Here is a 16,657-nt window from a genome sequence, read left to right on the forward strand (position 1 = left end):
ACTATATTCAGGCCTGAGGATTTTTACAGTGTCTTGTTATAAGACAACCATTTATGAAGCTTTGTGAAGAAAGACACCAGCAGAGGAGAAATTCATTCAAGCGAATGTAATCAGAGGACACATTACAAAAAACATATTTGAAATCTACAGATTGAATAAATAACTTATATAAATGTTGCTATTTCCTCAGCAGCTTTATGAGTTCCTCCAGTTTCATGGCTGTCTTGGTATCTCCCTGGACTTGAAGTCTCCCACTGGTGTAAGCAGCAAATGGTTGCAGAGAGCCCTGAAACATGGCCAAAAGATCGCCGTCACCCATACTCAGTGTTACATCTGGCTCTCTGCAAGGGGATCCTGCTCCAGCTGCACCGCTGCCTGGAGAACGCACACAAAGCAGTGATGATTATGTGACTACAGTGCTTTTTGGGATGAAAGTGCTACATTTATCTGTCCATGCAGTCACGCTTTTGCTTCTATTTCAAAAGATTACAATCCATTTGGCACAATTTTAAATAACTACCACAGCCAAGGAAGTTATGATTTCTATGTTTTTTTGTTTGCCAGTGGGCAGAATCATGCAAAACTATAAAAAGTTTTTTTTTTTTAGAAGAAACCATTATTTTTTTAAGCAAAACTGTGAAAAGTAGCAGTTTCAGGATTGTTTTCACTTTCTTTAACATTGTCAAACAGGAGAAATTATCTATGAGCAGAATATCTCTAAAAATAATGGATGTATTTAGATGACATTTGGTGGCAAAATTTAGTAATATGACAAGAAAATGTCATTCATTTTGTTGGCAATATGGATCAAATAGTAGCTCCTGGATCCTGAAGATTGTTCTAGGTCATTAGCTCGATTTAGAAATTAGCTTTATTTTTCTCTTTGGCAAAGGTAGAAGCTCTCTGAGTGTTCTAGTTCCCTCTGTTGTAACCAGATTGCCGGTATGTATCACCTTGGCTCAGGTCCACATAGTAACTGTGATGGTGTCCATCTTCTGAGCTGATGTGGAACTGGAAACAGGCCCTGACCTGGTTCACCAAGCTTTCAGAGAGGACAAGCTTGACCCTGCTGAGCAGTTCTTCAACAGAACCAAGTACAGCTACAACAGCCTGCTGGTCACTGCTGAGCTCATTTGTAATTGTTACACTAGTCTCTGTTGACAGAAAGACAGGGATATGATATACAACTTTGGCATAAAGGGTGCTGGACAGTAGTCAGTGTGGATGTGTGACCATACCCTTGTGAGGCTGTGAACTGCCACTGTAGTTGAGGAAGTGCATGGCCAGCTGCTGAATGGGTCCTGCAACACCCTGAAGTTCGGGTACAGAGGGAGGATTGATGAGCGGTCTAGAGGCTCCTTCCTCTGGGTTCTTCAGTAAAGAGCCTATGGTAAGCTCTACCCGGTCTACCTCGAGTCCCCAGGGCCGGGTCATCTCATTAATGTCCATCTGTTAGGAGTGTAAAAGAATATAAGATAGAAGTGATACAGTAAAAAGGCAGTAGCGGGTAACGGACGTGTAGTCTTACTCCAAGATAGTCTCCCAGCTTCACTCTCTCAGTTTGGATCTCTCTGAGTGTCTTCTTGGACAGGCTGTGAGTTAAAGCATTCTGTGCCGTCATTCTAGTGGATGCATTCAGGTCCTGGACTGACACCACCGACATGACTGGGTTCCAGATCCTGAACTGGATGTCAGCTCCCACTGCCAACACCCCTCCATCCCAAGAGGTCACCTACAACAGTAAGAAAACATTCAAATTTTACATGGACTTGTTGTGGCCACAGTTGACGGAACATGTAGACTACTCCTCAGCCATAAAGCCAGTACCAACCCAGAAACATTCAATGTGTTAATCTACACACAGTTGACAAATGCTGACCACTAAAATGAAAACAACCCCTGTTCCAAGAAGGAATTGCTTGATGAAAAAAATAACGATGTGAAAATTTGTGAAGGCAGAATGACATCTGACACACAGAAGTGCAAAACATTCAACACAGAGAAAATGAAAAGTTACACTGATCATCTGTGTTCCAAGACTGCCACCTCTGGGACAAAGCTAAAAACACACAAGTGTTCCAAGTTATTACAGTTGATAAGCAACAAAGACTCAACTGTTTTGGGTAAGAGTAATGATAAAGATGTTGGTAACCTTTGGAAAGCAAGTCAAAGGTTGCAGCAATTAATCAATTAATTTTTGGAAAGGAAATTCATCCATCCCTTCATGGATTTTCTATACCGCTTATTTGTGAAGGGTCGTGGGGAAAAGGAAATTCATCTGTAACTATTTTGGTAATTAATAACTAATTATAGTCTTTTTTTCAAGAAAAAAAATCTAAAACATTTGCTGATTCGGGTCTTTTAAATATATAAATTCGACCTACTTGTTGTTACTGCTTTGTTTTTAATTGAGAACAGGAAATGAATAATCTTTGTGTGTTGGACTGTTGTTTAGGAAACTAGTTAGTTGCAGCCCTCATTTGTATTATTTCCTAAATTAATTTAATAGCTCAAATATAATGTGGTAAATGTTCCTGAAAAACCCTTGACTCTGGCTGGTAAATATCCATCCATCCATCCATCCATTTTCTACCCCTTATCCTGTTAAGGGTTGCAGGGGGGCTGGAGCCTATCCCAGCAGCCTTTGGGTGAGAGGCGGGGTTCATCCTGCATTGGTGAACCCTTTCATTCACACTCACACCTACGGTCAGTTTAGAGTATCAATCAGCCTCATCCTCTCTTCATGTCTTGGGACTGTGGGACGAATCTGGAGTACCAGAGAGAACCCACGCAGGCACAGGGAGAACATGGAGACTCACACAGAAAGATCCCGTGCTGGAGACGGGGCTCGAACCCAGAACCTTCTTGCGGTGAGACGACAGTGCTAACCACTGCACCACCGTGCTGCCTGATAAAATGCCCACTCTAATTTTTTTTTTTTCTAATGTTTTCAAATTTATCACAGGACCTACACTAGTTAAACATCATGGCAGTTTATTCATCTAACAAGACAGATGGTTTACCTGACAGGGAGGGATATTAAAGGCACGTGTGCGCAGATCGACCCTCTGCCACTGGTCAATGAGGGGCAGTACGAGGACGATACCAGGGCCTTTTGGTGGACAAATTCGACCCAGACGAAACACTACTATCCTCTGGTAGTTAGGCACCGACTACAGACAAAATTAGAGTTGGTTATGATTACACTCATTAGCTGAGCGGACATGGTCCAGGAGTAAGTATTGACAAGATAATTCTAGCTTACTTTTAACACAAACCATCCTGTTATAGGGAAAGTTATAAAAGTGCAGATGTAGACAAGGAAGATGACGATTAGATTGCAAATCCACGAGATCCAGGTTTGGGAGGCATCTTGAAAAAAAGAAACAAAATCAATATTGCAAGGAAAATTCTTCTAGCTAGTATGGAATGGCTATAAAACTGACAGCAAATGGTCAACTTGAAGACGGCTAAGGGGTGGAGCTTGATAGAAGCTATTGAACTGCATTCTGGGAATTGCAGGATCTGGTATGACTGAAGCTTGAATTAGTAGAACGTCCTCTTATTTATCAGTTAGATTGTGGTGTTTTTTAAAGCATATATGTATCACACACTTTATTTAATAATGAATATACATGTTGGACCAAGCAGATATCAATGTAGTAAACACCTTGCTCGGTGCAAAATATGTATGTTTTAATAATAAACTGACTCAGCAACTTGGGTATGTAACACTCTTAACTCGCTAAAGCTACGTCTGCAAAAACTCTCAAGCCTAGTTAATGTTGGCTCCATACCAGAGAAGTCATTTTCAGAAACATTTGGGATGTAGTCGAAGGAATGTCCCCTGTCCGCAGACCAAAACAACCCGGGAGTCCTTACAGTGGTCGAGTCCGTCTGAGGAACCTGTGAATACGGCCTTCTGAACATCGTGAGCGGAGTATTTATTTATATAACTTTAAGGAAATAATTATCCAAATATATTAAACAGGTTCCGCAGTCAAAACTGCGAAAGTTATGTACGCACGGGACCATTTATCTCATTAGGCTAACTAGTTAGCATGTACTTCCGGGTTCTGTTCTTCTTCCCTTCTTCTTTATGTTTACTGCCGACGGCTCGTGAGTAAATGGTCGCATTACCGCCGCCCATCGTTACTAAACATCAACTGAACTGGACAATTGTTTTGCATTTGTTGCTCGTTCTCTTTTAACGTGGTTATTTTCGTCTCTGTCGCTTGAAATCCACTCCGGATACTTAGTTTTAGTCTTTTACTCCGTAAATAGACATAAATGCTTGTTAATCCCTCACAGAATAGTTTACTCTCTCTCTCTCTCTCTCTCTCTCTCTCTCTCTCTCTCTCTCTCTCTCTCACGCACACACACACACACACACACACACAGTGTGCAATCTTACCTCCTCATGGAGTTATTTTGTCAAAACTGACTTAGAGCAAGTGATCATATGACAGTGAAGGCAAATATGTTTCAATTTATTTTATAAAACAAAACAAGAAATAAAAAAAGTTGATAATGTCAGCTGGCTCACCACTGATCATTAGATCAACCAGCAGTTAAATTCAAGATGGTTTTCAACCAGTAGAGGGGGTAGTTTCTACACATATTTAGAACACAATATGTAGAATTGTAATACTTAAAAAAAAAAAATTCTAGATTTTATTGATTGGGAGGTTTGGGTGCTCTTTAGATTAATATCAGTGCTTGAAATGTTAAAGCATAAACTAGTGACGACTCAATTTCTATCCTAAAATGTGGTTATACATAATTTTATTTTCATCAGAATGACCAGATACTCAAAATGAAAGACAATTTTGCTGTGTTTAAATATTGGATGTGATGTTCTGTGTGATAAGGTTATATAAAGAGAAATGAGCAGTGATGAGTATACTTAGTAAGATTAATATAAAGTTTCCAAAAACAAATATTTGAATAAAAACAAACTCCTTAATTTTGCATATTTCTTGCAACTCAGTCCTACACTGAAGCGTCTTATTTTTCAGTAAATTATGGTGCTGAAATATGTGTGAAGTACATCGTGTGATCACCACTGTAAAGAAGCTGTGTATTTATTGAATTACAGTGTCATAAACCTTATTGCCTTTTTAACTACAATGTTGCTTCTGCTCAGTTCAGGTGTCGATCTCAACGGCAGCTGAATGGAAATCAGCCATCACCAACTTCATTTGCATTTGTGCTGTTACTCTGTGTCACGTCAAAATGGTGGAGGTTAGAAACATCTTGCTGGAAGGCTAGTTTACTGGCTTCCCTTAATACTGGTTTAGTTTTTAAACATGTCACACAGGAGCTTCTCCATGGGTGTGCTGCCGATGGTCCTCTGAAAAAACAGCTGCTCTATTTTCTGGGAGCTGACCAGGTGGAGGGACGGGAGCAGCAGTAGCAGTCTGCCAAACCTTGATGGGGAGCAACAAAGATGAATCAGTGTCATGTCTCTATGCTTCCAACATCTTCTGTCTGTTACCCTACCTGGCACTGTGATGGGGGTACAATCCACTGATGTGCTGACCCAACAACACCTGTGACTGGTCTTGAAGATTTTCCACCTGTTCTGGGTCTTTGAGGTTGTGTGTCTCTGCAAGTCAAAGAGGAGACATCTCACACACTGTCCAGGAATTCCTGAATAAATTGCTGGAAGAACAAATCCATACCTGGCTTGAAGAGTACGATGGCTTTCAAGCAGGCAAACTCAGTCGGGTCAACCGCCAGGGCCTTGAAACGATTAAAGACCTCCTCCAGGATGCGCAGGTCAGCTGTGGGGACACTTTTCTTACTCTGCTGCATGGGACAAAGATCTGGCAGAGACAGAAGAGGACAGCTGTCCATGGGCAGAGACCACTGGATTGCACACAAGAGGAACAGCTCGCTCCAGGCTTCTTCAAGGAGAATCACCTGTACAGTAGATGATGACATGTAGAAAAATGAGCTTTGTAAATCTACAAACACACACACACACACACACACACACCATCAGTCTCACCTGGTCTCGAAATGGCAAAAGAGAAAAAACAGGCAACTTTTTAGCCCACTTGACAGACATGAAGAGGAGTCGTGCTGTTGTCTCGTATATACTCTCTGAACAGCTGGAGGTGAATGGGCCCGTGGAACAGTTTGGGGGGGTTTGACCTCTTTCTGAATAATCGTTGGTCACATCAATATTCTCCTCCACTGTACATTAGAGAGTGAGAGTCATACAAATATGAAGGTTGATGGGATATATAGTTTCAAGGCATTTATACATACAATTAACAAAACACCTGTAGGATATTGGTCATGACCAGCACAAGCCGCATGTGATCGGAAAATTACTACTTTGTAGACTAGTTGTGTTTGTCTGAATTTGATATAATCTCACCGTCTTCAGGCTCCAGTTTGGCACAAGTCTCTGCTGTGAGCAGGCTGACCATGAAGCGGTGGTTCTTATTTAGGTTGCTGCAAGTCTGTAAGGTGGCAGACGTGAAAGAAGAAGTGACCACATGTCTGCTGATGTCAGATGCAAAGGTAGCGGAGGAGGTCAGCTCCCGTGTCGTCGTCAGGTGCTCTTTGTCAGCCTTCACACTCCTCTCCAGACTGAGGTGTGCTGAGCTCCGAGGCTGTCGTTCGTTCTGCACAGCTGGTAAAGGGACAGGTCAATAATATACCACAGGGAAAGGACATTTTTTCATAGGATTTCTGCTGTGACAAACACTCACCATCTTTGTTCATGCCAGCTTGAAGACATTTCTTCAGTCGACAAGCTTGGCACTGGTTCCGATGGGCCTTGTCAATCGGGCACATGCCAGTTCCAGCTTGACACCTGACATCAAAAGTGTTATTATTACAAAAGACAAATACAAAATGACAGAAAATTTACAGATATATTCCTCTACTATCTTGTGACTTTTACTCAAGATTACCTTTTGTTTACCAAGCCCAGCCTACCCTTGACTCACCTGTAGATGATCCTCCGTCTCACGCTGCGTTTGAAAAAGCCACTGCAGCCGTTACAGGCATGGACTCCATAGTGTTTACCACTGCTTGAATCAGAGCACACTTTACAGAGCAGACCTTTACCTGGAGCTGGACACTTGTCTGCAGAGAACACACAGTGTACATTCTTATACTCAACAGTATTTTACACTTAGAAGGATCAGCTGAAGTTGCTCAACTTTGTTCCTTTGTTTGTTTAAATTAAGTAGTGTTATGCCAAAAAAAAAACAGAAATGACAACTAATTTTAACCAGGAGTTAGCGTTTAACTTGAGTCCAGATCGATGTCAACAGCACTGAGGTCAGTCAAAGAATGCAGAAATCCATTTTTTCCTCATGTTAAATACATTAATTTCTTCTGTTCATGTTATGTTCTAATGCTCAAAATAACTAGCAGAGGTCGCTGATACTCTGCAAAACTGCATCACAATAATAAAGTGTAAATGACACTCTTTTCACACATTTATCAGAACTGAAGCAAAGCTTTCTTTCTTTTTATGCAATGTAACTATCTAGGTATGAAGAGTCAAATTGCTCTGTGATGTTCAAAGCAGCAGCAGTAACTTCAAACTGCCCCAAACACTCCAGTGTTGATACCTCAGTTTGCAGGTTTTCACCCTTCGTTTCCTGTCATCTCTCCAGTCTATGTAAAAAACAAAAAAGACATATGTATGTATATTTGCATATTCAAACAATCAATGGCTCACCTGATTGTGTGGCATATGTGAAGGCCTTAGATTTGTCAGGAGGAAGCACTGTAGATACGTAGTCCTCCATTGTGCAGTGTGTCTTGCTAATAAAACGGGGACCAGAGTAGATCCTGCTTGTCTTTTGGCTCCTGTCACTCTGCTATAGTGAGTGTGTGAGCCTGAGAAGTCTGGGGGCTTTCTGAAGGAAGACAAGGAGATTAGCATCAGGCGCTGTGTAAGCAAGTGCTGCTAAGTCACCCTCTTAATCTTTACCGTTTATAAGGGTGAATCAATCAGTCAGACCACTTGCTTGTATAAAAGTATTCAACAAGTGTGGATGCTGGAAAAAGGAAAGGCTGATATTAAATGATTGGAACATGTAAAAGTTCATGAAGTTTTTGATTGTTTGTTTGGTTTAATCTTATTTGCTACCAAGTATACTTAAAATCTGGTGATCTGGTGGCCCCTAAAGTAGTAATGGTCATTTTTACTAGGAATACTTGCTGATACCTGATGATACATTGCAAGAAACTATAGCAAAATTTTGCAATATAGATTGTTTTGCCACATTCTTATTGGCATTCTGTATTGGCCGTGTTAATGACACTAGCCTCCCCAAATCAGCAAAGGAGCTTAACCTCCCCAGAAGTATGGCCTCCTTCTCGGATCACTCAACTTGGGGACGAGGCTGAAAACAACTGGTGCGGAGATTCAAGCGGCAGTTACAAGATGACCCTTCATTCTGTTCTTTTGCCAAACTGCGGCTTCTCTTTGGGGCCTCAATCTGCCCAATTAGTCACCCAAATGCAATTTACTAAGACTTCTGGAGCCGTTGGTCATCATGGAATGACGTAGCGGATCAGCCAAGAAGGGATGAGCTATTTTCAATAAAGATTTATTAAGCTACAATTACTCAGCAAAAGTAAAGGAAAATAGAGTCTGCCTCCTCTGTCCACAGACTGATTTCTACCATGTCTGTAATCCTAACTCTTGATTTTGGAGGGCATGTTACTATTGACAACAGAGCTCTTTCTGTTGGCTTAAACTGGTGTATAAAAGGATTACAGACTAAAGGCAGACTATGGGGGTTGTGCTCACAGTACCTTTTTAAATTCAGTATGTTTTGTGAGTCAGTTTTGTAATCCTGGAACAATTGTAAAAGAGGTTTGGTGTCTCAAAACCCTTAGTAATGCACCAGGGTTCTATAACAGCGCAGTCAAAAGTAGAGGTAAAAGTAGAGTGAATATCAGACTCCTCGTAACTCCTTCACGTGTAAATATGACACTTTATTTTACCAAACATCATACAAAAGTCATCACAACTATTTCACGAAGGTACTGATGTCTTCACAGCTTGTTTCTAGTGCCCTCCAATGGCCAAAGCCTTTAAATGCAAATGCAGATTTTTACAAATTGTACAGTTTTTTCTGATTCATGTGAACAATTTTTTATAGGTGTTCAAGTTCATTTATTTGCTCTTTAAATTGCTTTTGTCTGTAAACGGGGCTAAACAAGGCTCGTTAGATACAAATCTGATGAGCAAACACACCTCAGTCAAAATATCTCCTAGAGTAAAAATGCAAAATTGAGTGTGAAAATTAGAGAAGAACATTTTGGCTCCGGATGTGTGAGTAAAAACCCCCGTCTGTGTTTCATTGGTAGTATGTTAACACTCTGTACCCGTGTTGCCTACTTTGCAGAGGTTTGTGGTCTCTAGTCTGAATTAATTACACATACAAATGTAATGTTCATGACTGCTTTCATCACGAGACGTCCATGATCTGCATGTCTTTTCATAGATGTCCGACTCTTCATTGTCTGCGAGATGCTGCCACTATCAGCAGAATGCTGCTTTGAGGTTTAGCCTGTCACATGTCCTCACTCCTCAGCACTTTGATTGCAGCTTATGCTGCCATAAGCCAATGACTTGATTATAATGCCCTTATGTATTTATTCATGATGACAGAGCCCTGCAGGTGGTAGAACACACGTCACCAATAAAACCTCCTGCTGCCTGGTAGATCAGACAGGGAAGCTGTTGATTAGTTTCAACATACTAAAAGCATGGTATATTTTCTTTTGTTACTTGAGGTAAAATACATTTTGAAGGCACATGCAGTGCAACAGTTCCATACGTGAAACATGGAAGTCAATTGTCTTTTATAGGATGGTACAATCGTGAATTCATTGCTGGTTCATGCGGGTCTATCAGACTAAGCAGCTTTTTGATAATAATCTCCATGAATGCCAACTATTGTCAAAGAGTGAGATTAATTTGTTGATGAATTGTCTTCATGGGAATTAGCTGCCACACACTGTAACAAATAAAATATGCCATCAGTGCACAAACAGGATTTTTGCTGTATGAAAAATAAATGTGATTGAGTAAATCTAATGCATTATTAACAACTAGCTTTGAGGATAAAATAGACTGAACGGACCAAATAAAGTTCCAAATTAAAAGTAAAAACATGCTTTTCTAATACTAGAACATATTAGATTAAAATGTACAAATGACTAACAGTAGTGAATGGCCTGACAGGATAATCTCATCCTTGCCCTGCGATAACTTCATAATCTCCTGTTATGCCTCACTCAGCACATGATTCCAAGTAGTGACACTGACCAGGCGTATCTGTCGAAGCTCTGCTGGGTTCAGTTCAGCTTTTCCTGTGGTGACTGGCTTCAGTGGCATGAAGTAGAAAGCTTGAGGAGTCAACACAATGGATTGCCCCGCCTTGCCATCTGCTGTTCATCATCTCAGTCGATTATCAATTCAAGTCAATTCAACATTAGAGAGATTTATTGTAAAACAGATTAAAGCGGGCTAGAGTTGATGTAACATACCTCTTTTAGTAGATTTACAAAATTTAAAATGTATCTTGACAAGAAGGGTCAACATTCTCCAAAATGTTGGCGCGGCAAAAATATAAATTTGAAATGAAGTATGTATAGCTTACTCTCAGTAAGAGCAAAGTAATGGTAGTAAAGAAATAACAACAGCACACTGCATCATGTTAGAGCCTTTGTTGTCATTTTTATGGCAAGTGCAACCCTAGAATTCAACTTGCAGCATTTTCATTTTGGCTGACCTCGTAGGAAAATGTTCTCGTCATTCATATTTATTTTAGAAATCCTCCGCTGAGGTCAAAAGGAAAGACACGTTTCCTGTTGAAACTGGATGAAGTCCGAGCGGCAAACGTTAAACCTTTTGTTCCATGTACAGGTCACTATTAAATCAGAGACCAGCGTTTCAACACAACAGCCAGTAAATAAGATGGCATTCATAGATGAGGTCATCACTTTAAAGTCTCTCAGCAGCTTGACGTCCCCTTTGCCATTGATTTTGTTTATACAATCACTTTGCAATGTGGATGATTTTACGCTGTTATTGCTGCTGTTGCCGCGCTATATGAGATTGCCGTCATCAACATATTCCCCACACGTGCAGACCTCCCCCTATTATTCTTCTTTTTCTCCATGTCTGTTCAGGCTGGTGAAATGCTCTCATTGTTTCAAACATTTCATATGTTTTGATGCTTCATACAAACATTCCCGTGTTTAAAATCAGCCTTCACCAGCAAATACCATCACAAGTTCATAACTAAACCGATTTGCAGTGCTAATATTTTAGCACTAGGCTGAAGTGTTGTGACTGTGCCAGTCCAGGCTATAGAAATGTGCTGGATGTACTACTGAGTAGCCAACAGGGCTCTCTTGCCAGATCCTGCTGAGCCGCAGCTCATAATTGGCTGTGATGCCCTTCCAGATGTGCTGCAGTAAGCTGCCGTGTCCTTCGGAATCTAGGCAGGGTGACAGTAACATGCTATCTTTCTCCTTTGTGCTTTATTACTGGTGTATCCTCCTGCAGTACTATTTTATGCAATACAATATCTTTACCAAGAGCAATCTTTTTATGAGACAGGTGAAAAGTGTTTTGCCCTCCATTCTTTGGGGAAAACATCTACAAATCATGTTGTCCATCAACTAAAACTATCATCATGATATTCTTCCTTCAAAATAACACAAAAAAATGACATTGAGTATTTGAGAATGTTGTGCAGAGAACACAAATAAGCTGAAAATATCCAATCCTCAAGGGTCACCTTTGTGATAACTGAGCTAAAATCTCAGTAAGAATCTCACCTTGAGACTTACCGTTTAGGTGAAAATCTAGAGTTAACTGCAAGTGAGGCACGAAGCCTGCACTGCTGCTGTAAACTGTCTTCAAAAGCTACATATAACCTGACAAATCCTCATGTAGTAATCAGGAATATGTTAACTGTGTGAAATGTAGCGCAATATCAGGGAGAAATACCCAGGAATGGCAATGGCTCAACAACAGACAACGGAAATAATTTTTCATTTCTTCTCAAAATATTTGAAATGCAGAACGTCAGACAGCAGTGACTGCACTTACACTCCTTCCACCCAATAAACTTGTTGCTGTGTTCCAATTCAATACTAAAAGGCTACTTATAAGTACTTATAAGTTAAGTAGTCACTGTAATGTGGTGGTTTAATTTCAAAACGTGCTCATAAAGAGCAGTTATCCTCGCAGGGCGACATTCCTGCTCTGCATGAGCAGGATCCCATGAGGGCGAGACGTACGTACAAAAGTTTACACTGCCACCTGGTGGAGTGTATAGGGACAGAACCCTTTGTGTAGTAGTAAGTAATTACAACATTTCTTTCTTTCTTCTTTTTTTTTTTTTACATTGTTTAATATGTAATCTTTTCCACTGCTGATCAAAGAAATGAATAAAACCCCTTTAGCACTTCAACTACAAGCACATCACACAAGTTTGGTTCCGTCAGTTCAGTTGATTTTATCTAAAGACATTTGAAATAGTAGAGTGTCTGCTTAGATGTTGATTCTAGTTTATTTTAGCTATCATTGTTTATTTCACTGTCTGCATCTGCATCGAGCATGAAAGTGTAAAAGTAACTGGTGGAGGTATAAGACGTGGTAGTGCTGCTTTCAAATAAATATTATATTCGGGTGTGTCTTGCCCATTATGAGTTTTTTTAAAAATCAACAATGTGTGTGCGCTTCTATGTTCTTGTTATTCACATTTTGAATAGTATTTTTTGTTTTTTGCTGTTTTTATGACAGTTGGTATAGTTGTTTTACATCCGGTATGTTTGGGCTTCCTCATTCATTCATGTTGGTCAAAACCAACTTGCTCATCATCACTGATGTAAGTGATAATCACAAATACACACATGAGTGTCTTTTGAGGGAAATGTCTTGCAGAGGTACTCGGTCTTTAGGTAACCATCACACTGCTGGCTAATGACTCTGTGTCAAAAACAATATTGTATAAGATATAAAATAATAAAAGTGATTGGCGCCCCTTGAATCTTTATAGTTTTGGTTATCAGCAGTCATCGTACATTTAGATGAGCTGTCACATTTCAGGCTACCAGCAGGAGAAGTAACCTCGTGCCCTCCTAAGTGGATAGGAGTCAGACAACACAGATGATACTTCCTTAAATAGTCATGTCATGGTGGAAGCTGGATTAACGTACCTGAAGGGGCTCCTCCCCTCTGGCTGAGCGCTTGGCTTCTTTTAGTTCACAAATTAGTTTGAAAACATGTTTTACATTCTCTGTTGAGCACAATTGTTGATGTAGCCTGAAGTTTTACTGATAAGAGGTCAGTCAAGTTCAAGATTAAGTTTTCTGTTTCCATTTATAGTTATAGCCAGCAAGTTCTGTATTCAGAAGGAAGTGAAATAATCTTAATAAAATAGTTGTCTTGGGTTAATAGTGGTTTATATGGTTCTGCAGTTCTACAGTTTCTCAAAGATTTGGTGTGGACTGGTGAATCAGACTCAGGAAGGGCCCTCATTCTCTGCAGCCTGGACGATGAGATCACCCCTCCCACATCTGACTGTATGTAGATGTGAGTCATCAGATGGAAAGCCCCCTGAATACGAGCCAGACGCCTTTGTCAGGGAGGATGTAACTGTTTTTCAGGGAGGATGCAACCATTCAGCATTTTCTTACTGTATGAATTCGCATGCAGTTGTTATAAATATGAACTAATCATCTCATAAATAGAAAATGGGGCATGAGGTGGCTTACAGCTGTCTTGTGTACTTGACTGCTGACATCAGGAAAGGCGCAGCTTGGAAGGAGGGGTCATCAACATGCCAATGAGTAACACTGAGCTCACTGAAGTATCCTACAAGCAAACCATGTGGTAAGTAAATAGGTGTGATCAATAAAACAGTTGGCAATAAATGTCATCTTAATCATTACCAGAGTTTTACCAAGATGGCCTACACTCCCAAAAAAATGATGTTAAATACCTAAAAATAGCAACAGGGTGATAGTCTTCAATCTCAGCCTGTAATGAAACTAAAACATAGTCAAGTTTCATTAAACCATTTCAAATAACGATTAAAGAGTGATGTGTACAGAGACCTCACAAGTATGAGCGGATGGGGAAGCTCCAATTTACTGAGCCAAAATCATTTTGATAAACTGGCTGACTGAAGGTTTCCAGAGCTGTATTTAATCAGAGGATGATCCTTTTAGTCTACAGACATAGCAGTAGGTCTGGCAGGAGAAGTCCAGTCAAAGAGCTTTGATTGAATTTACTTTGAAAGCTTTTCTTTTGTTTACTCCGACACCGTGGCAGTTTGCCATTTCTAGCATTCTTAATTCTTTTAGGTCAAGAAATTTTATCCACACTCAAATTTTTTTTTGTTTGTGCGGCCATGTTAGTTTCAATGCTTCAGTTTTGTACAAATAGAAATTCTTAAACATATATTTAGTGTAATCTCTTACAGCGGCCCACACTGTTATGGATTTGTTAGGTAACTGGCTGGCTGCGGTGCGTATTTGTACCAAGAGGCAGGAATTTCTTTCTCACATTTATTAACTCTGATGTATCAGGAAGATGCCTCACTGGAAGGTATGGTTTTATCTCCAGTGACTCACACCAAAGGAGAGAAGATGGACCTTAATTCACTCCAGGAACCTATTTGTTCTAGAGAAAGACCAAACAATTGTCTTGATGAATACGTACAATGCTGCAGGAATGATGTACTTTTGCGGGCCGAATAGGAAGTTAGCATCTCTCGGGGTTCCCACTGGCTTTTGATCTTTTTGTTCAGCGAGATAATCCTCACAAAAGAACACCGCTTTCATGATCAGAAGGCCCTCATTAGAAGTGCAAAGTTAACGTTATGCTATGAACAAACTGCTCTGTGGACAACTTCAGTCACATGACAAGTATCTTTACGCTTCTGCTTTCTGCCTGATGACTTTCACAGTCTCTTTTAACCGCTTGAAGGCAAGACGTGTTTAAGTGCTTCAAAACTCATGTGGATGCTTTTAACTGACCTCTTTTTTGTGGTGTAACAAAATCTATCGTGTGCTAGTGTGAACACAGAGCTTATTTCAGGCATTTAACTGAAAACCATTCAAAAATCCTATTGATTTGGAGATGAGGGAACCAGATATTCAGCTATGCTTGTGGGATTTAGGACAAATCCCTACACCTATATTGGGAAATTTACAAGAGGAAGTTTTCTCTCCTTTTAGGATATAATTAGCCTATTCTGACTGAGTGCCAGCAAATAATCAGTACCTCGTCCTATTGGAAACTAAAAGTAATATATCAAATTAAGCATGATAATAGCTTGAAATATGCATCTTAAACACTCTCTTGTACACACACAGTTTCCAAAGCTTACTGAGACTGTTGGGACCACAGTAACAGTTGCATCTTCCCACTTAGGATGGGTGTTGCCTTGTGACCTTTATCTATGATGCTTCTAACTGAAGGATATTTATTTGCATATCCGTCACAATCAACATGGTCGACACTGACCTCCAAAAGCAAATGCATTCAAATGAAATTGTAACAGACACAAGTTGCTGAGTCAAAATTTGAAAAAGGAACATATCATAAGTCTGTAGGTTGACTGAGATTTTTTTGAAGTTAAAGTATTTTCTAACAGAGAATCAAGATATTGATCCACTGTAATCCATTCGTGTGACTTTAGCTGACTGATTTTCTGTCTCTACAGAGATCACAAATAAAGCCAACATGACATTCAATATTCAACACAATACTTCTAAACTTGTATCTCTCCAGCACTCAAGGCAATAACTTACATCCGTCTCATAGACATCTTGAAAGACTCTGGAAACCTTTTTTTTTTTTTTTTTTTTAGTTCAAGCCTTTAACTTCACTTCACTTTATAACTGACCAGATATAAAATATGGAAAAAGAAGAATAAAGTGTGCAGTGTATGAAACAGCATCCCTAGCTGTGTGGCTGGTTGTGCTCCAAAGTGGAAAGCCAGTGGGTTCCGTGGGTTTTCCTCAACTGAGGAAGACGTTATGATGAACACACTCCCTTTATGTGGATAGACGAAGCTTGAGGGAAAATTTGAGTAGAAACTTCCAATTTTGGTGAGCGACTCATCCACAAATGTTAACAGTATCTATGACAGGCGATTCAGTTATTCACTGGCACTGCACTGTCAAAAAAACAAAAAACAGTTTTTGGGGCAATTGGCAAACAACTTTTCATTTCATAACTTCAACCTTCAGAAGACGAATGTGGATCTGAGAGGGAATGGTGACCGTATATAATATATTCTTCTTTTAAGCTCTGTCTTTCCCTGATATGTAAATGAAAACATGCTCCAAATTAAATTGTGGCAATTCCTTATATTCTAATTTGATGTGATCAGTATCTACTTGTTTTACTTTTTCCAGAACACCAATTTGCTCAACCCTAGCAGCTGCATGTCGACCACTGTTTATCATGAATGAAGTAGTCAAGACCTGAGAGAGATTTTTTTTCTTTTTTTAGTTCTGTTAGTTCTTCTCATTGCGACTTCCATTTGGCTACTGTGGTCATGCCTATGCCTCAACTTCCTGCGTTCCACTCCTCAGCACTTTTTTTTTTAATCTCATTTCTGTTTTGTGTCATTCAGGGTCA

The 16,657-nt window shown here is 39.9% G+C and overlaps 2 protein-coding genes across 2 annotated transcripts; both read right to left on the reverse strand.

Moving 5' to 3' along the window:
- Positions 1-3: 3 nt before the first annotated feature.
- On the reverse strand, positions 4-4,104 carry stoml1 (stomatin (EPB72)-like 1). Its single transcript, XM_086209070.1, has 7 exons — positions 3,798-4,104; positions 3,266-3,372; positions 3,024-3,173; positions 1,529-1,732; positions 1,239-1,449; positions 954-1,154; positions 4-375 (listed from the first exon to the last, which is right to left on the reverse strand). The coding sequence occupies exons 1-7, from the start codon at positions 3,928-3,930 to the stop codon at positions 179-181; spliced, it is 1,203 nt and encodes a 400-aa protein (XP_086065196.1). The 5' UTR covers positions 3,931-4,104; the 3' UTR covers positions 4-178.
- A 438-nt stretch (positions 4,105-4,542) lies between these two features.
- nr2e3 (nuclear receptor subfamily 2, group E, member 3) lies at positions 4,543-7,858 on the reverse strand. Its single transcript, XM_086209069.1, has 8 exons — positions 7,709-7,858; positions 6,966-7,104; positions 6,726-6,829; positions 6,389-6,646; positions 6,014-6,201; positions 5,685-5,925; positions 5,503-5,608; positions 4,543-5,429 (listed from the first exon to the last, which is right to left on the reverse strand). The coding sequence occupies exons 1-8, from the start codon at positions 7,776-7,778 to the stop codon at positions 5,297-5,299; spliced, it is 1,239 nt and encodes a 412-aa protein (XP_086065195.1). The 5' UTR covers positions 7,779-7,858; the 3' UTR covers positions 4,543-5,296.
- Between the last annotated feature and the right edge of the window lie 8,799 nt (positions 7,859-16,657).

The sequence above is a fragment of the Aulostomus chinensis genome, chromosome 7 (assembly GCF_037954235.1).
Source record: "Aulostomus chinensis isolate RoL2024-O1b breed Wild chromosome 7, RoL_Achi_v1.0, whole genome shotgun sequence".
NCBI classification, from domain to species: domain Eukaryota; kingdom Metazoa; phylum Chordata; class Actinopteri; order Syngnathiformes; family Aulostomidae; genus Aulostomus; species Aulostomus chinensis.

Excerpts from the sequence above, each read along its gene's own strand:
- nr2e3 (XM_086209069.1), bottom strand. The coding sequence starts at position 7,778 with ATGGAGGACTACGTATCTACAGTGCTTCCTCCTGACAAATCTAAGGCC. Across the intron at positions 6,830-6,965 it reads AGACGGAGGATCATCTACAG|GTGTCAAGCTGGAACTGGCA; the intron begins GTGAGTCAAGGG and ends TTTTGATGTCAG. Across the intron at positions 6,202-6,388 it reads CAAACTGGAGCCTGAAGACG|TGGAGGAGAATATTGATGTG; the intron begins GTGAGATTATAT and ends TCTAATGTACAG.
- stoml1 (XM_086209070.1), bottom strand. The coding sequence starts at position 3,930 with ATGTTCAGAAGGCCGTATTCACAGGTTCCTCAGACGGACTCGACCACT. Across the intron at positions 3,373-3,797 it reads TTCTGAAAATGACTTCTCTG|ATGCCTCCCAAACCTGGATC; the intron begins GTATGGAGCCAA and ends CTTTTTTTCAAG. Across the intron at positions 1,155-1,238 it reads CAGTTCACAGCCTCACAAGG|AGACTAGTGTAACAATTACA; the intron begins GTATGGTCACAC and ends TTCTGTCAACAG.